The sequence below is a fragment of the Semicossyphus pulcher genome, unplaced genomic scaffold (assembly GCF_022749685.1).
Source record: "Semicossyphus pulcher isolate SPU_LCO1_2020_fin unplaced genomic scaffold, fSemPul1.0.p SCAF_16, whole genome shotgun sequence".
Classification (NCBI taxonomy): domain Eukaryota; kingdom Metazoa; phylum Chordata; class Actinopteri; order Labriformes; family Labridae; genus Semicossyphus; species Semicossyphus pulcher.
Genome location: NW_027211670.1, coordinates 26,735,598 through 26,760,000, shown reverse-complemented (window position 1 = coordinate 26,760,000; position 24,403 = coordinate 26,735,598). Strand labels below are relative to the sequence as shown.

General features: G+C 45.4%; 5 protein-coding genes across 7 annotated transcripts in view; 4 read left to right on the top strand and 1 right to left on the bottom strand.

The window, feature by feature from the left end:
• The window catches only part of LOC138593292 (TBC1 domain family member 12-like), an 8,051-nt gene extending 7,991 nt beyond the window's left edge, over positions 1 to 60 (top strand). For both annotated transcript variants that reach the window (XM_069664234.1, XM_069664235.1), the window contains one exon: positions 1 to 60. This exon is cut by the window's left edge and continues 540 nt beyond it. The gene's annotated coding sequence lies outside the window, so the exon portion shown is untranslated.
• Positions 61 to 166: 106 nt separating this feature from the next.
• Positions 167 to 13,367, top strand: noc3l (NOC3-like DNA replication regulator). Of its 2 annotated transcripts, XM_069664232.1 has the most exons (21): positions 167 to 307; positions 1,120 to 1,324; positions 1,509 to 1,635; positions 1,796 to 1,950; positions 2,035 to 2,106; positions 2,260 to 2,390; positions 2,511 to 2,672; positions 3,675 to 3,768; positions 3,889 to 4,064; positions 4,231 to 4,359; positions 4,445 to 4,576; positions 7,385 to 7,465; positions 7,591 to 7,691; positions 7,772 to 7,844; positions 7,939 to 8,002; positions 8,179 to 8,250; positions 8,490 to 8,671; positions 8,786 to 8,914; positions 12,120 to 12,217; positions 12,313 to 12,397; positions 12,582 to 13,367. In XM_069664232.1, the coding sequence occupies exons 1-21, from the start codon at positions 299 to 301 to the stop codon at positions 12,726 to 12,728; spliced, it is 2,424 nt and encodes an 807-aa protein (XP_069520333.1). In that variant the 5' UTR covers positions 167 to 298; the 3' UTR covers positions 12,729 to 13,367. The 2 variants fall into 2 exon arrangements, with proteins under 2 accessions (XP_069520333.1, XP_069520334.1); XM_069664233.1 differs by lacking the exon at positions 12,582 to 13,367 and having other exon boundaries at positions 12,098 to 12,217; positions 12,313 to 12,394.
• A 745-nt stretch (positions 13,368 to 14,112) lies between these two features.
• LOC138593095 (interferon-induced protein with tetratricopeptide repeats 5-like) lies at positions 14,113 to 17,099 on the bottom strand. Its single transcript, XM_069663933.1, is given in 7 exon segments — positions 14,113 to 14,277; positions 15,692 to 15,916; positions 16,060 to 16,172; positions 16,175 to 16,232; positions 16,335 to 16,524; positions 16,584 to 16,744; positions 17,043 to 17,099. Coding segments are annotated over 7 exon segments (969 nt in total).
• A 1,060-nt stretch (positions 17,100 to 18,159) lies between these two features.
• On the top strand, positions 18,160 to 19,591 carry LOC138593796 (cholesterol 25-hydroxylase-like protein). Its single transcript, XM_069664881.1, has 2 exons — positions 18,160 to 18,615; positions 18,771 to 19,591. The coding sequence occupies exons 1-2, from the start codon at positions 18,193 to 18,195 to the stop codon at positions 19,104 to 19,106; spliced, it is 759 nt and encodes a 252-aa protein (XP_069520982.1). The 5' UTR covers positions 18,160 to 18,192; the 3' UTR covers positions 19,107 to 19,591.
• A 14-nt stretch (positions 19,592 to 19,605) lies between these two features.
• On the top strand, positions 19,606 to 21,308 carry LOC138593094 (cholesterol 25-hydroxylase-like protein; the record flags this gene model as incomplete). Its single annotated transcript, XM_069663932.1, has 2 exons — positions 19,606 to 19,899; positions 20,055 to 21,308. Coding segments are annotated over 2 exons (630 nt in total), but the record flags the coding sequence as incomplete, so codon positions are not given.
• Between the last annotated feature and the right edge of the window lie 3,095 nt (positions 21,309 to 24,403).

The following is a 24,403-nucleotide window of genomic DNA, read 5'->3' as shown; positions in this document are numbered from 1 at the left end:
GCTCCTCTTGTACTTTATTTAATCAGTGATGACTATAATAAAACCACTCGTTGTAGTTCAGCTGTTTGTGTAATTCCACCTCCCGCCGCTGGTGTCGCTGTGGTCTCATCAGAGGAGGAGTTCGGCTCAGTGTTTCCGGGTTACTGAAGTGACCACGGTTCTCTGATCAACACGCGTGTGGCAACACAACCTGAACTTCTTCCCTGAAAACACACCGACACACTCTCTCACACACACCGAGGAGGGCTGATAAACTTCGGTGCGAGTCTGCGGGGTGAGACGGAGACGTCCTGCGGCCATGGGTCCGGTGAGTTCACACCGCAGATATAAAACCGTTAAATTCACACTTTGCAGAGCGGAGTCTGGTCTCTCAGAGCTTCATGTAGCCTGTGATGAAACTGGCTTAACGCTTTAATAAATCGGCCCCTTCAACACCAGCAGAGCCCTGTTTTCTTTTCTGTCTTGTAACAGAAAAGAAAATGTAAACGCACAGTGTTGACTCTAAAAGCGCTCCGATAAACAGTGTAGCTCTGTCACAGAAAGGCATTCTGTTAAATGAACATCTTTCAGGACGGAGCCTGGTCTCTCAGTATTTGATGTTCGCTTTTAAGTATGTGCTGCTCATTCACACAATTGTCTAAAGTTCTGCCAGACTCTACAGAGAAAACTTGGGATTTTGAGGTTCATTGTGTACAGGACACGTAACAGACTGTGTAGATCAGTGTACAGTATTTCTTTATGTGCCTGAGTCTGTTTTGTATCAGGGACCTGCTATTATTAATGAACACACAGTACCTGCTGGCATGGAGTCAGTCCTCACTGTTAAACGATGTACCAGCTGCTTGTGTAAAACCACTGATCAATGACTTCACTTTAATCTCACTCTGAATAAACTGTGTGAAGAAACATTACAAACATTTGAAACAAAAATCAGATTTCATTGTTGACACCTGAAAGTTACAAAATACTGAAACTATATGAATGTGACGATTAGCCTGTTTAGCATTCAGTATTTATTTGTTTCCACATTAACTCTTTTTCCTGCCTCCTTCCATTGTCTGTACCTTCCTTTTCATTCTCTATCCTTCTCTCCTTCTCTCCTGTCCTTTCTCCGTCCAGCCTCGGTCGAAGAAGCGTCGCCCGACGTTCCGCCGCCTGTTGAAGACGAGCGGCGTGAAGCTGGAGAACAAACTGAAGAACCGTCAGCTGAAGCAGCAGAATGTCGCCAAGAAGCAGCGAAAAGAGCAGAAGAAGCTCCGAGCAGCAGTGAAAGACGCCGCCATCAGGACGCCCCGCCCACTGGAGACGTACAGGAAGAGACCCGGTGAGGGGGGGTGTTTTAATAAACATAAAAACCATACAAATGTTCTCTGTCACGTTTCATGTTCATGAAGGTCCCAAAGAACAGACCTGCAAAACGTTTTTAGTGGACTTCATCTCCCATAATGCACTGCTCAGAGTTTCTCCCAGCTGTCCTGATGGTTGGAACTCTCCTGATGTCTCTGCAGAGGAGGAGCAGGACGAGGAGGAGTTCCTGGAGACTCTGCCCACAGACATGATGGAGGACGAGGACCTGCAGCAGATGACGGCCATGGCTCGCCAAGCCTCCTTTATCACCAGAGACCTGTCGTCATGGTAACCCCAAAACAAACACACACACACACACGTAGATGTGGAACAGGAAGTCCATCGCCACAGTTTTGCTTGTGGAAAACGTTGGTCTGATTTAAATGTAGAAAACAAACGCACACAGAGTGACTGAGGTGTGTCTGTTTCGGGGGGCGGGGCTTCTCAGCGGACCGGTGCACAGCGGGAAGAGGCGGAGCTCCGAGGTGGTTCGGAGTTACGAGAAGGTTCCCAGGAAGATGGCGAGGACGGAGGAGAAGGAAGTGATCCACCTGCTGCCGATTAAAGATAAGACAGGAGTCATCCCACAGAGCGTGGAGAGAGGTAACACACACTATCGATCACCTGATTGATCTGATTGGTTACCTGTGTCAGTAGAGTTTACACACTTTTGATGTTTGTTTGAAGTTGTTAAAAAGCATCCAGAGGAGGAGGAAGAGGAGGAGGAAGAAGCTGAGGAGCTGGGAGAGTATGAGAACGGTAAGAATGACCTTTGACCCCAAAGATTGGCTTCTCCTTAGCAGCGCACTGGCTGATCATCTCCTCATGTTTACATACTTCATACATACAGTATTTACAGGAGACTTTATATGATAGAAACATCTGTAACCTGTAATGTGTCCTCCGGTGCAGAGGGGGCGCCAGAGAGCTCCTCAGCACTGACTGCAGAGCAGAGGGAGCAGCTCAGAGTTCAGAAGATCAACGAGAGGAAACTGTCCATCGCTGGCCTGGGATCAGCCATCGTATCAGACCCCTACAGCAACGTGAGGCTGAGCCGCTGATCTGAGATCAATACAGTTTATTTAAAGGACAGTCTGTGTGTGTGTGTGTGTGTGTGTGTGTGTGTGTGTGACTTATGTGTAACAGGAAGTGTGTGTGTTCAGATAAAGCGTCTGAAGGAGCTAAGGGGGATGCTGATGGAGGCGGACCCCTGCGCGGCGGTGACGGTCAGGAAGCTGGTGATGGTATCTCTGATGGAGATCTTCAAAGACATCACCCCCACCTACAGGATACGACCTTTGACCCCCGAAGAGAAAGCCACCAAGGTAACTTGCATGAGTGTCTTCGGTCAATGCTACATATAGTTGTGTTGTCTGTGTGTAAAACACACCTGTGTTCAAGTTCAACCTTAAAACATACAGAGGAACATTTACAGTTCGTAACTGATGGGTTCAGTGTGGAGCCACAGACCAGTTAGGATCGATATTACTAATATTAATGTTAGTACTACTCAATGACTGTATATACAGATGGACGACGCGTTTCCATCTGCTCCCATTGTATGAAAGTGATGCCAAAACAGCCCTGTGATAGGCGCTGCCATCTTGCGATGGTGACGTCATACGGAGCCAGAGTCTGCGCAGTAGAGATCGGCGAGTTAAGCGGCCGTAGCCACTTCCGCTAACCCAAACACACACTTAACTTACCGAAACAACAGCAAGGATCCCGCACGCCGGTGTGTTTAACAGCAGAACAGCTTCTTGTGTTGGTCTGAGGTCAAAGTTCACAGGTATGGAAACTTCAATGACTGTAGTGATTGTTTTAGTTACGTTTCCTCTCGCGGATCGTCCTCCGCTCTTCTCACCCGGAACTGATCGGCTGCAGGAGCCGAATTTGTCAACAGAGCTGTCAATCATCATTTTGACAGCATCAAATAACTAATTAAAAGTAAACTTGTCAGAAAAATGAACACGTGGACATAAATCAGCAGGATAAGAACTAACTATAATGACAGAAACATGTTGGAGAAAAATGTATCGGGCGTGTGTTTTGATTTTATAGTTTGACTCATGTCCCATCTGTTAACATGGAGGAGGCGGGCTTTATGAGCTATACTGCAGCCAGTCAGCAGGGGGCGACAGAGAGGGTTTGGCTTCACTTTTAGGGAGCTTTCATGTCGTCCATCTTTTTATACAGTCTATGGTAGTACTACAGAAGTATTAAAGGCTTCAATGTAAAAAAACAAAGAGGTGCACTGATAGAGAGCTCTGTTAAACCTCCTGATGGCGTCTTGCATTCGATGTATCACCTGTTGTTTCTGTGAGCAGGTGAAGAAGGAGACTCGGCAGCTCAGAGAGTTTGAAGAAGGTTTGGTCAGTCAGTACAAGTTCTACCTGGAGGACCTGGAGCAGACGGTCAAAGGTACACAACCTCAGCTGCACACACGCACACACGCACACGCACATACACACACACACACACACACACACACACAGACACACAGGATAGATGACACAGGTACCATGTGATGTGTTCTTGTAGACTGGAAGCAGAAGAAGAAGAAGCGCAGTCAGGCGGTGGGTTTCCAGTCGTACCGCGGCCTCGCTGAAGTTGCCGTTCGTTGCCTGTCTGAGTTGCTCCTCGCTCTGCCTCACTTCAACTTTCACAACAACATCATCGTCGTCCTCGTGCCGCTGATGAACGATCCCGACAAACAGGTGAGGACAGGTGTTTCTGTGTTAAATGCCCAGGTAGTTTTGAGTCCTCGTGTAGCTTCTGTACGTGTAGCATCGTGTGATGCGTTCAGGTGTCATGTATGTGCTTTCATGCATTCATGTGTCATGTATGTGCTGTGATGCATTTAGGTGTCTCTGTGTGTTACAGGTGTCAGGTATGTGTTGTGATGCGTTCAGGAAGCTCTTCCAGCAGGACAAAGGGGGCGGGGCTTCGTTGGCCACTGTGCGGGTCATCTCCGGCCTCGTTAAGAGCCTCAACTACAACGTCAAGCCTGAGGTAACAAATCAAACACACACCACTTAACTCCACCATGTCTGCGCTACTGTCACATCTGACCTGTGCTGACTCCGCCCCCTCTCAGGTGCTGAGGACGCTGCTCAGTCTGAGGATAAAGGAGGTGGAGATGAAGAAGGACATCGAGGACACGGCACCAAAGAAGAAGTTCATGAACAACAAAGAGAAGAAGAAGAACCTTTCAAGGATGCAGAGGAAGGTCAGACAAACAGTCCCTGTTTTAAAGAGATGGTACATGTTTTAAAGACACGGTTCATGTTTTAAAGAGACGGTACATGTTTTAAAGACACGGTACATGTTTTAAAGACACGGTTCCTGTTTTAAAGAGACGGTTCATGTTTTAAAGACACGGTTCATGTTTTAAAGAGACGGTCCCTGTTTTAAAGAGACGGTTCATGTTTTAAAGACACGGTCCCTGTTTTAAAGAGACGGTCCATGTTTTAAAGACACGGTTCATGTTTTAAAGAGACGGTCCCTGTTTTAAAGACACGGTTCATGTTTTAAAGACACGGTACATGTTTTAAAGACACGGTCCCTGTTTTAAAGACACGGTCCCTGTTTTAAAGACACGGTACATGTTTTAAAGACACGGTCCCTGTTTTAAAGAGACGGTCCCTGTTTTAAAGACACGGTTCATGTTTTAAAGAGACGGTACATGTTTTAAAGACACGGTCCCTGTTTTAAAGACACGGTTCATGTTTTAAAGACACGGTTCATGTTTTAAAGAGACGGTACATGTTTTAAAGACACGGTCCCTGTTTTAAAGAGACGGTACATGTTTTAAAGAGACGGTCCCTGTTTTAAAGACACGGTTCATGTTTTAAAGAGACGGTACATGTTTTAAAGACACGGTCCCTGTTTTAAAGACACGGTTCATGTTTTAAAGACACGGTTCATGTTTTGAAGACACGGTCCCTGTGTTAAAGAGACGGTACATGTTTTAAAGACACGGTCCCTGTTTTAAAGAGACGGTCCATGTTTTAAAGACACGGTCCATGTTTTAAAGAGACGGTTCATGTTTTAAAGAGACGGTCCCTGTTTTAAAGAGACGGTTCATGTTTTAAAGACACGGTCCCTGTTTTAAAGAGACGGTCCCTGTTTTAAAGACACGGTTCATGTTTTAAAGAGACGGTTCATGTTTTAAAGAGACGGTCCCTGTTTTAAAGACACGGTTCATGTTTTAAAGAGACGGTTCATGTTTTAAAGACACGGTACATGTTTTAAAGAGACGGTCCCTGTTTTAAAGACACGGTCCCTGTTTTAAAGACACGGTACATGTTTTAAAGACACGGTCCCTGTTTTAAAGAGACGGTCCCTGTTTTAAAGACACGGTTCATGTTTTAAAGAGACGGTACATGTTTTAAAGACACGGTCCCTGTTTTAAAGAGACGGTCCCTGTTTTAAAGACACGGTTCATGTTTTAAAGAGACGGTACATGTTTTAAAGACACGGTCCCTGTTTTAAAGACACGGTACATGTTTTAAAGACACGGTCCCTGTTTTAAAGACACGGTTCATGTTTTAAAGACACGGTTCATGTTTTGAAGACACGGTCCCTGTGTTAAAGAGACGGTACATGTTTTAAAGACACGGTACATGTTTTAAAGAGACGGTCCCTGTTTTAAAGAGACGGTCCCTGTTTTAAAGACACGGTTCATGTTTTAAAGACACGGTACATGTTTTAAAGACACGGTTCATGTTTTAAAGACACGGTACATGTTTTAAAGAGATGGTCCCTGTTTTAAAGACACGGTTCATGTTTTAAAGAGACGGTTCATGTTTTAAAGAGACGGTACATGTTTTTAAGACACGGTCCCTGTTTTAAAGACACGGTTCATGTTTTAAAGAGACGGTACATGTTTTAAAGACACGGTCCCTGTTTTAAAGACACGGTACATGTTTTGAAGACACGGTTCATGTTTTAAAGAGACGGTACATGTTTTAAAGACACGGTCCCTGTTTTAAAGACACGGTTCATGTTTTGAAGACACGGTTCATGTTTTAAAGAGACGGTACATGTTTTAAAGACACGGTCCCTGTTTTAAAGAGACGGTTCATGTTTTAAAGAGACGGTACATGTTTTAAAGACACGGTCCCTGTTTTAAAGACACGGTTCATGTTTTGAAGACACGGTTCATGTTTTGAAGACACGGTACATGTTTTAAAGACACGGTACATGTTTTGAAGACACGGTTCATGTTTTAAAGAGACGGTACATGTTTTAAAGACACGGTCCCTGTTTTAAAGACACGGTTCATGTTTTGAAGACACGGTACATGTTTTAAAGAGACGGTACATGTTTTAAAGACACGGTCCCTGTTTTAAAGAGACGGTTCATGTTTTAAAGAGACGGTACATGTTTTAAAGACACGGTCCCTGTTTTAAAGACACGGTTCATGTTTTGAAGACACGGTTCATGTTTTGAAGACACGGTACATGTTTTAAAGAGACGGTACATGTTTTGAAGACACAGTTCATGTTTTAAAGACATGGTTCATGTTTTAAAGAGACGGTTCATGTTTTAAAGACACGGTTCATGTTTTGAAGACACGGTCCCTGTGTTAAAGAGACGGTACATGTTTTAAAGACACGGTACATGTTTTAAAGAGACGGTCCCTGTTTTAAAGAGACGGTCCCTGTTTTAAAGACACGGTTCATGTTTTAAAGAGACGGTACATGTTTTAAAGACACGGTCCCTGTTTTAAAGACACGGTTCATGTTTTAAAGAGACGGTACATGTTTTAAAGACACAGTCCCTGTTTTAAAGACACGGTTCATGTTTTAAAGAGACGGTACATGTTTTAAAGACACGGTCCCTGTTTTAAAGACACGGTTCATGTTTTGAAGACACGGTTCATGTTTTAAAGACACGGTTCATGTTTTGAAGACACGGTTCATGTTTTAAAGAGACGGTTCATGTTTTAAAGAGTGTGTGTGTGTGTGTGTGTGTGTGTGTGTGTGTGTGTGTGTGTGTGTGTGTGTGTGTGTGTGTGTGTGTGTGTGTGCAGTGGAAGAAGGCAGAGGAGAAATTAGAGAAAGAGCTGCTGGAGGCCGAAGCCTCCGAGAGCAAAGAGAAGAAGATCAAACTGGTGAGTCAGAAAACAGAAAGACAGAATCTACATATTTACACTTTAGAAGAATACTAAACTTTTCCTCCCCCTCCCTGTCCTCCTGTTTCTTCCCCACTACTCCTCCTCCTGTTCCTCCTCCTCAGCACACAGAGACTCTGAACATCGTCTTCCTCATCTACTTTAGGATCTTGAAGAAGGCTCAGAAGTCTGTTCTACTTCCTGCTGTGTTGGAAGGCCTGGCTAAGTACGACACACACACTCACACACTCACACACTCACACACTCATAGTGCTGTAATACTGACCGTGATGTCACTTCCGTCAGTTTTGCTCACCTGATCAACCTGGAGTTCTTTGATGACCTGCTGAATGTGCTGCAGAATCTCATCCAATCAGGGGTGAGTATTGACCTTGGCTCTGCCTCCTTAACACCCTAATCGATTAATCTGTGATCGATTTGTTGTTCTGATCATCCTTATGTGACCTCTGCAGGATCTGACCAATCGGGAGAGTCTCCACTGCATCCAGACCGTCTTCACCATCCTGTCCGGGCAAGGTGTGTGTGTGTGTGTGTGTGTGTGTGTGTGTGTGTGTGTGTGTGTGTGTGTGTGTGTGTGTGTGTGTGTGTGTGTGTGTGTGTGTGTGTGTGTGTGTGTGTGTGTGTGTGTGTGGGTTATGGATTCAGCCCCTGTCACATCGACCTTTATAAATAAAGTTGTGTTTTTGTATCAGGTGACGTTTTGAACATCGACCCGCTCAACTTTTACTCTCAGCTCTACAGGATGCTGCCGAGGCTCCATGCAGGTCAGAGGCTGTGAACTCTTTACTGTCACTTTATTCATGTGTAGTTTAAACAAATGACAGCACGTGAAGAGAATAAAGTTAAACAGGTTATTTTAAGTCTCTTTCTCTTTGAGTGAAATCCTCTGTAGAGGTGAAACTTTGTTTTTATAATTAGAGAGATCTGTCACTTTTAAAAAAGAACAAATCAAGTTACAAAGATTACACGACTGTCAACTGAGACTGACAGCTGTCTGTCTCAGGGCTGCCCAATGATGACATCATCATTGTGCTGCGGTGCCTGGACGCCATGTTGACCCGCCGCAAGAAGCAGGTGAGCCTGCAGAGGGCGATGGCCTTTGTCAAACGACTGAGCATGCTCAGTCTGCACACACTGCCCAACGCCAGCGTGGGAATCCTCGCCGCCAGCAGATCCACCATACATGTGAGTGTGTGTGTGCTATCAACTGTAAAGGTACAACCATACCTGTCGAAATACAAACTCATTTATTGTCTGCTGGTGTGTGTGTGTGTTTGTGTTTGTGTTTGTGTGTATCAGGCCTTCCCTAAGTGTGACTTCCTGTTGGATAACGAGGTTCAGGGCAGCGGCTTCTACCTCCCAGAGCTGGACGAACCTGAACACTGCAATGCCCAAAACACAGCTCTGTGGGAGCTACACACACTGCAGGTATGCACACACACACACACACACACACACTGCAGGTATGCACACACACACACACACACACACACTGCAGGTATGCACACACACACACACACACACACACTGCAGGTATGCACACACACACACACACACACACATACACACACACACTGCAAGTATACACACACTGCAGGTATATATACACACACACACACACGCTGCAGGTGTATATACTCACTGCAGGTACACACACACACACACACACACACACACACACACACACTGCAAGTATACACACACTGCAGGTATATATACACACACACACACGCTGCAGGTGTATATACTCACTGCAGGTATACACACACACACACACACACTGCAAGTATACACACACTGCAGGTATATATATACACACACACACACACACACTGCAGGTATATATACGCACTGCAGGTATACACACACTGCAGGTATACACACACTGCACGTATACACACATTGTAGGTATACACACACACACACACACACACACACACACTGCAGGTATATACACACACACACACACACACACACTGCAAGTATACACACACTGCAGGTATATATACACACACACACACACACGCTGCAGGTGTATATACTCACTGCAGGTATACACACACACACACACACACACACTGCAAGTATACACACACTGCAGGTATATATATACACACACACACACACACACTGCAGGTATGTATACGCACTGCAGGTATACACACACTGCACGTATACACACATTGTATGTATACACACACACACACACACACACACACTGCAGGTATATACACACACACACACACACACACACACACACACACACACACACACACTGCAGGTATATACACACACACACACACACTGCAGGTATATACACACACACACACACACTGCAGGTATATACACACACACACACACTGCAGGTATACACACCATACTGCAGGTATACACACACTGCAGGTATATATACGCACTGCAGGTATATATATACACACACAGGCTGCAGGTGTATATACGCACTGCAGGTATACACACACACACACACACTGCAGGTATATATACACACACTGCAGGTATACACATGCACTGCAGCTAAATACACGCACTGCAGGTATACACGCACTGCCGGTATACACACACTGCCGGTACAGTGGGGCAAAAAAGTATTTAGTCAGCCACCAATGTGCAAGTTCTCCCACTTAAAAAGATGAGAGAGGCCTGTAATTTTCATCATAGGTACACTTCAACTATGAGAGACAGAATGGGGGGAAAGAATCCAGGAAATCACATTGTAGGATTTTTAATGAATTTATTTGCAAATTATGGTGGAAAATAAGTATTTGGTCAGTAACAAAAGTTCATCTCAATACTTTGTTATATACCCTTTGTTGGCAATGACAGAGGTCAAATGTTTTCTGTAAGTCTTCACAAGGTTTTCACACACTGTTGCTGGTATTTTGGCCCATTCCTCCATGCAGATCTCCTCTAGAGCAGTGATGTTTTGGGCCTGTCGCTGGGCAACACGGACTTTCAACTCCCTCCACAGATTTTCTATGGGGTTGAGATCTGGAGACTGGCTAGGCCACTCCAAGACCTTGAAATGCTTCTTACGAAGCCACTCCTTCGTTGCCGGGGCGGTGTGTTTGGGATCATTGTCATGCTGAAAGACCCAGCCACGTTTCATCTTCAATGCCCTTGCTGATGGAAGGAGGTTTTCACTCAAAATCTCACGATACATGGCCCCATTCATTCTTTCCTTTACACGGATCAGTCGTCCTGGTCCCCTTGCAGAAAAACAGCCCCAAAGCATGATGTTTCCACCCCCATGCTTCACAGTAGGTATGGTGTTCTTTGGATGCAACTCTGCATTCTTTCTCCTCCAAACACGACAAGTTGAGTTTTTACCAAAAAGTTCTATTTTGGTTTCATCTGACCATATGACATTCTCCCAATCCTCTTCTGGATCATCCAAATGCTCTCTTCAAACTTCAGACGGGCCTGGACATGTACTGGCTTAAGCAGGGGGACACGTCTGGCACTGCAGGATTTGAGTCCCTGGCGGCGTAGTGTGTTACTGATGGTAGCCTTTGTTACTTTGGTCCCAGCTCTCTGCAGGTCATTCACTAGGTCCCCCCGTGTGGTTCTGGGATTTTTGTTCACCGTTCTTGTGATCATTTTGACCCCACGGGGTGAGATCTTGCGTGGAGCCCCAGATCGAGGGAGATTATCAGTGGTCTTGTATGTCTTCCATTTTCTAATAATTGCTCCCACAGCTGATTTCTTCACACCAAGCTGCTTACCTATTGCAGATTCAGTCTTCCCAGCCTGGTGCAGGTCTACAATTTTGTTTCTGGTGTCCTTTGACAGCTCTTTGGTCTTGGCCATAGTGGAGTTTGCAGTGTGACTGTTTGAGGTTGTGGACAGGTGTCTTTTATACTGATAACGAGTTCAAACAGGTGCCATTAATACAGGTAACGAGTGGAGGACAGAGGAGCCTCTTAAAGAAGAAGTTACAGGTCTGTGAGAGCCAGAAATCTTGCTTGTTTGTAGGTGACCAAATACTTATATTATCGAGGAATTTACCAATTAATTCATTAAAAATCCTACAATGTGATTTCCTGGATTCTTTCCCCCCATTCTGTCTCTCATAGTTGAAGTGTACCTATGATGAAAATTACAGGCCTCTCTCATCTTTTTAAGTGGGAGAACTTGCACAATTGGTGGCTGACTAAATACTTTTTTGCCCCACTGTATATACACACACACACACACACACACACACACACACACACTGCAGGTTTATATACACACACACTGCAGGTATACACACACACTGCAGGCATACACACACTGCAGGTTTATATACACACACACTGCAGGCATACACACACTGCAGGTTTATATACACACACACTGCAGGTATACACGCACTGCAGGAATATACACTCACTGCAGGTATACACACACACTGCAGGCATACACACACTGCAGGTTTATATACACACACACTGCAGGCATACACACACTGCAGGTTTATATACACACACACTGCAGGTATACACGCACTGCAGGAATATACACTCACTGCAGGCATACACACACACTGCAGGCATACACACACTGCAGGTATATACACACACCCAGACAGCAGGTTTACGCTCATAGCAGCCATGTCTCTCTATCTTCTCAGAGACACTACCACCCGATGGTGCAGCGGTTAGCAGTGCACCTGTGTCAGGGAGCGCCCAGTGAAGGATCGGGCGCGCTCAGTGTGGAGCTCAGCCGCAGGTATGAACTCTGTCGTGATGATGTCATCATCTTAAAGGAGCAGTCCGTTGATCATTTTTTTGAACTATGTGTTTCTGTGTTGACTTCCTGTCCAGATCTCCGGTGGAACTGTTTAATATGTACAGTGTCAAAGACATGACCTTTAACCCCCCTGTAGCTCCGCCTGGCTCCAAGAAGAAGGTACAAACATGAAACATTCATTTAAAGTGATTTTATTTCATACATTTAATTCTCATGCAGAGAAACCAGGCTGTGGCTCTTTGACGTTAATCTATGTAATTTATAGATTATTTAATTATTTATTTATTAACCTCGTGTTTACATCAACTGTCGTTTTTTTGTGTTTTTGAACTTTTTTTCCCAGGATCGTTTTGGAGCGACGCTGCTGGACGATGAGCTGCAGAGACGAGTTGAGAGCGTCCTGACCGCCAACGAGGACACCGAGCTGGACTTCAACACAACAGACACACACGCACTGATAAACACACGCACACACACACACACGCACTGATAAACACCATAGACTGTATAAAAAGATGGACGACATGACAGCTCCCTAAAAGTGAAGCCAAACCCTCTCTGGCGCCCCCTGCTGGCTGGCTGCAGTATAGCTCATAAAGCCCGCCTCCTCCATGTTAACAGATGGGACATGAGTCAAACTATAAAATCAAAAAACACGTCAAATACATTTTTCTCAAACATGTTTCTGTCATTATAGTTAGTTCTTATCCTGCTGATTTACGTCCAAGTGTTCATTTTTCTGACAAGTTTACTTTTAATTAGTTATTTGATGCTATAAAAATGATGATTGACAGCTCTGTTGACAAATTCAGCTCCTGCAGTCGATCAGTTCCTGATTAGCAGAGTGGGCAGAGCATAACTAAAACAATCACTAAACACATGCACACACACACACGCACACGCACACACACGCATATAAAATAAAAATATTCCTAACATATTCAAAGCGCGTATTTCTTGTGACCGTGATCTGAATGATCTCACACGAAGCTCATGCCAGACAGATCAGTGTTGGAGGAGTTAGAAGGAGCTCACTGATGATCAGATAATCTTTCATGTTTCTGTGTTTCAGTAGCTTCTCGTGCTGAAAAGTTTAACTTCCTGGTAAATAAATGTTTTTTGATATTTATTCATGTTTGGTTTTTGGCAGTCCAGACTCTGCTGCGTCAGGTGTTCACATCAGAAAGGCAGAAAACAAAGTGAATTAAACGTCTTAAAGAGGTGTGAATGTCTTCGAATTTCTTTAGATTTGCAACTTTATATTTGATGATATTTGAGGTGAAAGTTAAATATGTTTCTGTACTATCAAACACAGCTGTGACCTGCAGGTGACCCCTAAACAGTGACAGGTGCACATCTTATGTGTGTAACGAAGGAGACATGACAGACCTAAAACCTGACCTGCAGACTGGAGCACTTATTTTTACATTTTATCAGCAGTCGTTTATAAATAAGACATTCAAAGTGAGTGAACGCAGGTGTGCAGCAGACCACACCCACACACAGGTGTAAAGTGAGACACAAGAGGAAAGTAAACAGTGAGAACAGAGTCACACAGTTTCCTGTGAAAGGTGTGAAACCCTCTGCAGCAGGCTCTCAGGTGTGTTCAGTGTGTGTCAGAGGTTCCATCCTTTCAGCAGTGATGTGTGTATAAATCCCCCTTTGATAAAACTGTGAGACAGCAGGGTGCTGCGAAGGGCCGCCATCACTGACTTAATACAGGTTTTATTTAAGTCGAGCCGCTCCAGGTTTACTAGTGAAGGGACAGCGTTTCTGCTCCACCACAGGAGGACAGAGTACAACAGCTGGAAATGAAATCAGACTACATAAAGATATTTCCTGATGGACTTTCTTTACAATCGTCAGTTTCATCTTTACAGCTCCAGGCGCAGCTCGTACAGAGCTGACAGGAAGTGGTCGTTGTTTTCGTCACAGTCCTGAGCGCTCTGGTAAAACTCTGCGGCTCGCTTCGTGTCTCCTTCAGCTTCAGCTTCGTTCTCGTCCTCAGAGAGACGACGCTCTGCCATCTGCTTCAACTTCTACAATGCAACAAGAAGCAATCTGAGTGAGGAGTCAAACACAACTCCCAGGGTGCATTTCACTAATCAATGACCAATCACAGTGCTATAAACTCTGAGGTGTTCACCAGGGTGTGGAAGCAGCGTGATTCTGATCAGTTAGATGATTCATTTCACTATTTTCAAAAGATGTTTTTAAACTTGCTTCAGCTCTGACTCGCTTCGTCTCCGTGGCAACAGCAGCTGGACCTTGTGGGTAATGTGATGTGTAAAAAAACAAAACTTGTTTTCAGAACGTGCACCTGTGTAACCGATCTCTCACATGAACTCACAATCTCTTTACAATCACAATCTCAGAGGAAGGACTTCCTGGTCAAGCCTTCTTCTCTGCGAGCTGTCATTGTTTACACTTCCAGCAGCTGATTTATACCTGCACACAACCTTCAGTAATAACATGCAAAGTCTTGCTGATGTGTTCTGGGATTGCACAGTTGACCTGCTTACAACCAAAGGCTGCTCAAACGTGATTGGTCGATGAGAGGAGATGAACTAAGAGTGCTCTCTGAACTCACAGCAGCCTTTAGGCTTTCTCTGGGTAGGTTGTAAAGGTTTCAGCAGGCCGCTGTTTCAGAGCCCTCCTGTCTCTGGGTCTATTGGCACTTTCTGTTTGGTGGGTGTGTCAGAGGTTTGACCCAAGCATGTGTGTACAAACCCTGCCACATTAGAACAGCAGGGCGAGTCTGTAACACAAGACACACATCAGGCCGTTCAAGCACACTAAATAACTGTGCTGGGCTTTGAAGGGCCGAGGGAAGAGGAAGAGCAGAGACGAGATAAAAGAGTCTCATACTGATTAAAACACCTGGGCAAATGGCTTCCCCCAATTGAACAGATCAATGATCAGCCTTCTTGCTTGTGCTAAATTTGAACGTATTCCCTCCAAGCTCCCTGAGATATCACGATCATAAAAAAGAGGGGTCCTTGCCACATAAGATGGTTGCACTGCTCGGTCTCCCCAGAGACTCTGGAAGGTGTTTTAGAACCATCAGAACCAGCTCATGACCCCGTGAGATTCTGAAGAGTCTCTGGACTTTTGACATCCAGTCTAAATGTGCCTGGAGTCTGGAAGAGGGTGAATTTCCCAGTTTGGTACTCTGGGGTGCTGTGGGAGTATGCCTGATGAGGCTGTTGTTTAGAGCCAACCAGTGGCTGTTGGGATCTGCAGACTCTCAGCAGAGGTCTCAAGGCATCAAGGAGAATGAGATGGTTCAGCATCAGATGAGGAAGCCTCTGGACTCCAGAGGGGTGACGTCCATTCAGGCCTGGGGATGTTTGTTTGTGCTGGAACGTGTCTGAAGAGGAGTACGTATTGACCTTCTGTTTATGCTGACAGGAGCAGCATGATTCAGGTAAACTGTCTGCAATCCAGACGTACTTTAATGCGAAGGTATTTGCCGATGTAGCGCATGACATGAGGGTTGTCAGGACCGGTCTTCAGTGCTTGCTCCACCAGGTCTTCAGCCTCTCGGTGTTTCTGGTTGCCCGGCAGCTTCAGAGCTAACATCGACAGCAGAACGCCGTCATCTGGGTTTCTCTCCAGGGCGTGGCGAAGCTGTTTGACGGCCGGGGACGACTCATCGTCCTCTGATCTGTTTCCCCTCTGCAAACGAGACTTCAGTTAGTTTCAGTTAGAGTCATTATTTCTTTGTAGAAACATATTAACATCAAATTACTGATGGGTCCCAGAACTCAATGTGTCAACAAGAGCTGAGAGGTTTTAAGCTGGGACCGGGATCATGGGACGCTGACCGGCTGTATGCGGTAGAGAGCGAGAGCACAGCCGGCACTCCGCTAGCTGTCATCAGGCTGAAGCTCCAGCACTTTATGGAAACAGTCGATGGCTTTGAGGTAGTACGATAGCGCCACCCTTTCTCTCCGTACACCTCTGGATGGAGATCTGAACGAGCAGGATGCCTCTGTAAGAGAAGCAAAGACACACAGACGGCCTTAGATGGAGACGCTGAATACTCTCATGAAGTCCTTCGCAGAACAACGGGAAGCAGTGTACGAACGCAGACCAGGATGTCGTCGACCCTCTGGCAGTATCTCTCCGACTGTGTGTAATCTCAGGTGTGGTACTTCAGCCAGGCCAGGTCTCCGTACGTCACGATGAGCCGCCGCACGCTCTCCTCACCATAACACTCTCTGGTCCTCTCCTCTGATTGGTTGAAAAGTGACACTGCCTCCTCTGGTCGACCCTGAAGATACCTGGGCACAGATTGTCATGAAATGACTTCCAGTTTGGAGATTGATTCTCTTTGCTGTACCTGACATAAGCCAGGAAGCTGTAGGAGCGAGCCACCGCTCCCCGCTGTCCCAGCTGGAGGTGTATGTGCTCCTGCAGTCGAGTGCTTGGGTTCTCCAGGTCCATGTCTTCCTCCTTCAGGTCCCAGGTGAAGCGACTCTGCAGCTGCAGCGAAGAGCGCTGCTGGAGTCACTGCAGGAACGCAGGAGAGGCTGAAAGTTTCATGAACTCTGGTTTCACTCAGTATCAGAGTCTAGCTCCTATAGAGGTCTATGAGATCCAGACTTTTACCACCGGCTGTTGTTTTTGGTGGTTTTTGTGTCATTGAGATCCTCCTCATCATCATGTGATGACACAGTTAGTGATCTGATCTCATTGACCTCTATAGGAGCTCTGCTCTGAGAGGAATCCTGCTGATAAATCGATGGATGGATCTTAAAGACGACACAATGGATCCTTTATTGCTGCTGAGTTTAAAGACGTGAGCACACTGAGGACTCCTGGATGGTTCGAGGTCGCTCGAGGTCTCTGACGACATGAAAACCCTTAAAGGTCACAAGATGAATTGTAAGCCTGCTCTGCTCACACAGAAAGATACTGTGTGATAAAGTATTTGTTTATGTGCTACAGCTGTGCATGTGAACAGATTATTATTTATTGTACAGATGAAACATGAACACTTTTAATGTTTTCTTCAGGAGTTGAAGTGAAGCACACACACCTGACAGAACACCTGGTCCCTGAGCGGCTGAAGTCGACGAACATGAAGTGAAAGTTATTGATCCTCTGATCCGAAGTCTGAGCCCACAAAGAAACTGAACCTGGGAGTGACGATGCCTTCACTGTCTGCTCTGAAATCATGTAAAGAAGAGGGTTGGACCAGACCACAAGACCGAGGATGACGAAACGTGTTTAACCCAGAAAAGAATATAAATCAGTCTATAACTACGGGAACACCACGGGGACACATTTATGATAAACGATATAAATATATAAAGCGTTCAGAGTTTATGTCTCTTTTCTAACAGACTGATGTGACCTCTGTTAGAGACACATTCATTCAACATGTCACACTAACAGGAGGCTCCAGGTCCTCCTGTGAAGCCTGACACGCTCAGCAGGGGGCAGCACTCCACCACAGAAGAAGAACGTCTCGGAGGGAAACCCTGTGTTCTTACTGCTCAACATTTATCTGCAGCTTTATCAAATGTGATGTTTGTTATAAATCAAACTTATATTATTAAAGTGGAGCTGAAAACATTTAACGATGAATCAACAGGAAGTCGTGTTTGAAATATTTCAGCTCTTCACGTTTTTATTCGCTGCTTTGACTTTGAAGGATTTTAAGTGTTTGTAATAACTCTGTGGACGGCCGAAGGCTTTTAAACTTTCATTCATAATGCAGTGCGTGTTTTCAGCAGCCGCTGGTGTCATGTGGCCCTGTCTGAACTTGTTTAGAGTTTCCATTTCGCACTGATTTCCTGAGAAGGAGACGCCCTCATAAGGACATGGGGGCGGGGTCAGGGCTGGAGCGAGCCAGGCTGGGCTGCTTTAAAAGCAGCCGTGATGCTGAAACTCTCTTTAAATCTCAGCCTCTGAACGCACAACGTGTTTGTGAAACTAATGGCAGGATGTTGCTGCAGCCGCTCTGGACCTTCCTCCTGGATCACTCCGCCCTCATGCTCTCACCTGTCTTCCCTGTCGTCTTCTCACTGTCTGTATACCTGTCCTTCTGCCTGCCCTTCCTGTTGCTGGACCTGCTGTCCTGCAGGTGGGCTCTGGTGCGCAGGTACAAGCTGCAGCCTCAGAGCTCTGTCAGCTGGGCCTCAGTGCGGAGCTGCCTGGCTCTGACGCTCTACAACCACCTGGTCTTCATCTTCCCGGTGACGGTGCTGCACTGGTACCTGAGGCCCGCCAACCTGCCCGCCGAGGCTCCACCCCTGCCCCGCCTACTGGCTCAGGTGTTCGTCTGCCTGCTGCTGTTCGACTTTCAGAGCTTCACCTGGCACCTGCTGCACCACAAAGTGCCCTGGCTGTACCGAAACTTCCACAAGGTGAGAACCTGAACGCTTCTATACCTGAGACAGAGACTGTGTCTGTGCTCCTGAGAGGAGCAGGGAGAGTCATGTTTCTTCTTCTCTTGTTCCTCCACCTCATGTTTCTTCTTCTCTTGTTCCTCCACCTCATGTTTCTTCTTCTCCTCCACCAGGCACACCACACCTTCACCTCCACCTCCGCCCTCACCACCGAGCACTCTGGGGCCTGGGAGACTCTCAGCCTGGCCTTCTTCGCTGCCTCCACCCCCCTCCTGCTGGGCGTCCACCCGCTCACCGAGCTCGCCTTCTTCCTGCTCAACATCTGGCTGTCGGTGGAGGACCACGGCGGCTACGACCTGCCCTGCTCCACCCACCGTCTGGTGCCCTTTGGGCTGTACGGGGGGGCCCGCCACCATGACCTGCACCACCTCAAGTCCAAGTACAACTACGCGCCCTACTTCACCCACTGGGACCAGCTGGCGGGCACGCTGTACAGGCCGGACGACTGAAGTGACGGACGAGTGACTGCACGTGTCTGAGCGGACTGATGAAGGCTCGTTGGAACAGTGTTTCTAACCTGAACCAGGTGTTTGACCTGAACCAGGCGACAGCTCTGTGCTCGGGTCAGGTCAAAGGTCAAACAGTCTTTTATATTAAAAGGCAGGCTTATAAAAGTGTTGAACACTTATTAATATTAATATAATATATTAATATTTTTTAAACACTTTATTTATAACGATGTATTTATTTGTGAGCGGTCAGCTGACTGAGCGAGGCGTCTGATTGGTCCTGCTGAAGCTGCTGATCTGTGCGACGCCACAGACGGACTCACTGTTTAAATGGCATTTCGTACAGTGTGATCTGTGACGCTGACTTGTTGTTGTGTTCATGTGCAGACGTGTTGTATTAAGACCACGTTATAAGTGTTAAAGATCTTTGAGTCTTTAAACGTCAGAAAACTGTTCATATTGGACGAAGAGTAACTCGACAGGTTAATCACATGATTAACTGTCCTGCAGGTGGGCTCTGGTGCGCAGGTACAAGCTGCAGCCTCAGAGCTCTGTCAGCTGGGCCTCAGTGCGGAGCTGCCTGGCTCTGACGCTCTACAACCACCTGGTCTTCATCTTCCCGGTGACGGTGCTGCACTGGTACCTGAGGCCCGCCAACCTGCCCGCCGAGGCTCCACCCCTGCCCCGCCTACTGGCTCAGGTGTTCGTCTGCCTGCTGCTGTTCGACTTTCAGAGCTTCACCTGGCACCTGCTGCACCACAAAGTGCCCTGGCTGTACCGAAACTTCCACAAGGTGAGAACCTGAACGCTTCTATACCTGAGACAGAGACTGTGTCTGTGCTCCTGAGAGGAGCAGGGAGAGTCATGTTTCTTCTTCTCTTGTTCCTCCACCTCATGTTTCTTCTTCTCTTGTTCCTCCACCTCATGTTTCTTCTTCTCCTCCACCAGGCACACCACACCTTCACCTCCACCTCCGCCCTCACCACCGAGCACTCTGGGGCCTGGGAGACTCTCAGCCTGGCCTTCTTCGCTGCCTCCACCCCCCTCCTGCTGGGCGTCCACCCGCTCACCGAGCTCGCCTTCTTCCTGCTCAACATCTGGCTGTCGGTGGAGGACCACGGCGGCTACGACCTGCCCTGCTCCACCCACCGTCTGGTGCCCTTTGGGCTGTACGGGGGGGCCCGCCACCATGACCTGCACCACCTCAAGTCCAAGTACAACTACGCGCCCTACTTCACCCACTGGGACCAGCTGGCGGGCACGCTGTACAGGCCGGACGACTGAAGTGACGGACGAGTGACTGCACGTGTCTGAGCGGACTGATGAAGGCTCGTTGGAACAGTGTTTCTAACCTGAACCAGGTGTTTGACCTGAACCAGGCGACAGCTCTGTGCTCGGGTCAGGTCAAAGGTCAAACAGTCTTTTATATTAAAAGGCAGGCTTATAAAAGTGTTGAACACTTATTAATATTAATATAATATATTAATATTTTTTAAACACTTTATTTATAACGATGTATTTATTTGTGAGCGGTCAGCTGACTGAGCGAGGCGTCTGATTGGTCCTGCTGAAGCTGCTGATCTGTGCGACGCCACAGACGGACTCACTGTTTAAATGGCATTTCGTACAGTGTGATCTGTGACGCTGACTTGTTGTTGTGTTCATGTGCAGACGTGTTGTATTAAGACCACGTTATAAGTGTTAAAGATCTTTGAGTCTTTAAACGTCAGAAAACTGTTCATATTGGACGAAGAGTAACTCGACAGGTTAATCACATGAAGGAGCAGAGGAAGTGAACGAGTGAGGAGAGAGGAGAGACGGAGGGACGGAGGGACGGAGGGACGGAGCTGATGGAGCTGATGGAGCTGCCCGATGTTTGTGTTGGATTCAAACACAGGAAGGATGTTGAAGCTTAATGTGACGTTTGTGTTTCTCTCTTTCTCACATGTTAAACTTTAATTGTTTCTAGTTTTTTTAACGTTCAGTTTAAACTCAGACGTGACGTCTCATCTCTGAATATTGTAGATGAATGAATGAATGTTGAGCCAAAGCTACGAGGGTTTGTTTCTATGACGATTCACTGAAGTATTAAATGATGCCTGAAATGAAACAACAGAACGATCAATGTTTTTATTACATTTTATTAAACAAACACACAAAACACATCGATTCAAAACATGTGAACGTAGAGACATACAATACTTACTCATTATGTTATATATGATTATATATTAAATATTAATATATATTGTGTTATATATGATTATATATTAAATATTAATATATATTGTGTTATATATGATTATATATTAAATATTAATATATATTGTGTTATATATGATTATATATTAAATATTAATATATATTGTGTTATATATGATTATATATTAAATATTAATATATATTGTGTTATATATGATTATATATTAAATATTAATATATATTGTGTTATATATGATTATATATTAAATATTAATATATATTGTGTTATATATGATTATATATTAAATATTAATATATATTGTGTTATATATGATTATATATTATATCTTTGTTTGTTTTTTATCTTCTGATTTTGAATAAACGACGTGAGAGTTTTCACTTCCTGTGCTGTCGTTGTTGTTCTCACCGTGTTCGACTGAAAGTGAGAAAATAAACAGAACAACAAACAAACTTTAAACTGTTGTAAACTCTTTTTCATCAGTTAAAAAAACACAGAACAAATATCAAATGTTTGTTAGCGCTGAGCTCGATGGCAGCTCCTCCTCAGGCTCCTTCAGAGGAGGAGGAGCAGCCGGTCTGTGCTCCTCACACATCATCCTTATTATTATATATTATTATTAGATTATTATTTTACTGATTCATGTGTGTATGTGTGTGCATTTGCGTGTGCGTGCGTGCATGTGTGTGTGTGTGTGTGTGTGTGTGTGTGTGTGTGTGTGCATTTGCGTGTGCGTGCGTGCACGTGTGCGTGTGTGTATGTGTGTGTCTCTGAGTCTCTGATGTTTGAGGAGAAAGAAAACAAGTGAAACTCAAACACACGAAGGTTTATCAGCTCTCTGCCCCTCTGAAAGGTTTCCTTCCTTACTGGAGACAATAAATAGCTTCAGAGAAGTGAGTCACACACACACACACGCGCGCACACACACACACACACACACACACACACACACAAACACCCACACACATTGTTTTCCAATCTCACAATCTCACACTGTAAATGCTCTGTACTTTAGCTTGTAGCTTTTCTTTTCTACTCTGTGTGAGTGAGTGAATGTGGCATGTAGTGTAAACGCAGCTTTGACTGGTCACAACTCACTCACACACTGATTCACACACTCACTCACACACTCACTCACACACTGATTCACACACTCACTCACACACTCACTCACACACTCACTCACACACTGATTCACACACTCACTCACACACTCACTCACACACTCACTCACACACTCACACACTCATTCACACACTCACTCACAAACTCACTCACTCACTCACACACTCACACACTCACTCACACACTCACTCATCAATCAGATCCATGCTCATTCACACCTGAGGGCTCTGTCACCTGGAGCACGTTGGGGCTCAGTGCCTTGACACTTCGACATGTGACTGTAGCGGTCAGGGATCAGGCCCCCACCTTCCGGTTGGGAGACGACCCACTCTTCCACTGAGCCACAGCCGGCCCTGTGAGTTCTGGTCTCTGGGGGTTAAACCAGCAGGCGTCTGATGATCAATGAGGTGGAGAATGATTGATGACTGTCAGGACGACTTCTTCGATCGTGTCAAATATTGAACAAAGAAAGAAGATTTTCTTTGATGAACGTGTGAACTCTTTGATGAACGTGCGTGTGAACTCTTTGATGAACGTGTGTGTGAACTCTTTGATGAACGTGCGTGTGAACTCTGTGATGAACGTGTGAACTCTTTGATGAACGTGTGAACTCTTTGATGAACGTGTGTGTGAACTCTTTGATGAACGTGCGTGTGAACTCTGTGATGAACGTGTGAACTCTTTGATGAACGTGTGTGTGAACTCTTTGATGAACGTGCGTGTGAACTCTTTGATGAACGTGTGAACTCTTTGATGAACGTGTGTGTGAACTCTTTGATGAACGTGCGTGTGAACTCTTTGATGAACGTGTGTGTGTGAACTCTTTGATGAACGTGTGTGTGAACTCTTTGATGAATGTGTGTGTGAACTCTTTGATGAACGTGTGAACTCTTTGATGAACGTGTGTGTGAACTCTTTGATGAATGTGTGAACTCTTTGATGAACGTGTGTGTGAACTCTTTGATGAACGTGTGTGTGAACTCTTTGATGAACGTGTGAACTCTTTGATGAACGTGTGTGTGAACTCTTTGATGAACGTGTGTGTGAACTCTTTGATGAAGGTGCGTGTGAACTCTTTGATGAACGTGTGAACTCTTTGATGAACGTGCGTGTGAACTCTTTGATGAACGTGCGTGTGAAGTCTTTGATGAACGTGTGAACTCTTTGATGAACATATGTGTGAACTCTTTGATGAACGTGTGAACTCTTTGATGAATGTGAGAACTCTTTGATGAACGTGTGTGTGAACTCTTTGATGAACGTGTGAACTCTTTGATGAACGTGTGAACTCTATGATGAACGTGTGAACTCTTTGATGAACATGTGTGTGAACTCTTTGATGAACGTGTGAACTCTTTGATGAACATGTGTGTGAACTCTTTGATGAACGTGTGTGAACTCTTTGATGAACGTGTGAACTCTTTGATGAACGTGTGTGTGAACTCTTTGATGAACGTGCGTGTGAACTCTTTGATGAACGTGCGTGTGAACTCTTTGATGAACGTGCGTGTGAACTCTTTGATGAACGTGTGTGAACTCTTTGATGAACATGTGTGTGAACTCTTTGATGAACGTGTGTGAACTCTTTGATGAAGGTGCGTGTGAACTCTTTGATGAACGTGTGTGTGAACTCTTTGATGAACGTGTGTGTGAACTCTTTGATGAACGTGTGTGTGAACTCTTTGATGAACGTGTGTGAACTCTTTGATGAAGGTGCGTGTGAACTCTTTGATGAACGTGTGAACTCTTTGATGAACATGTGTGTGAACTCTTTGATGAACGTGTGAATTCTATGATGAACGTGTGAACTCTTTGATGAACATGTGTGTGAACTCTTTGATGAACGTGTGAACTCTTTGATGAACATGTGTGTGAACTCTTTGATGAACGTGTGAACTCTTTGATGAACGTGTGAACTCTTTGATGAACGTGTGTGTGAATTCTTTGATGA

Excerpts from the sequence above, each read along its gene's own strand:
- noc3l (XM_069664232.1), top strand. Across the intron at positions 1,325-1,508 it reads GACGTACAGGAAGAGACCCG|AGGAGGAGCAGGACGAGGAG; the intron begins GTGAGGGGGGGT and ends ATGTCTCTGCAG. Across the intron at positions 8,672-8,785 it reads CCAGCAGATCCACCATACAT|GCCTTCCCTAAGTGTGACTT; the intron begins GTGAGTGTGTGT and ends TGTGTGTATCAG.
- LOC138593796 (XM_069664881.1), top strand. The coding sequence starts at position 18,193 with ATGTTGCTGCAGCCGCTCTGGACCTTCCTCCTGGATCACTCCGCCCTC. Across the intron at positions 18,616-18,770 it reads TGTACCGAAACTTCCACAAG|GCACACCACACCTTCACCTC; the intron begins GTGAGAACCTGA and ends CTCCTCCACCAG.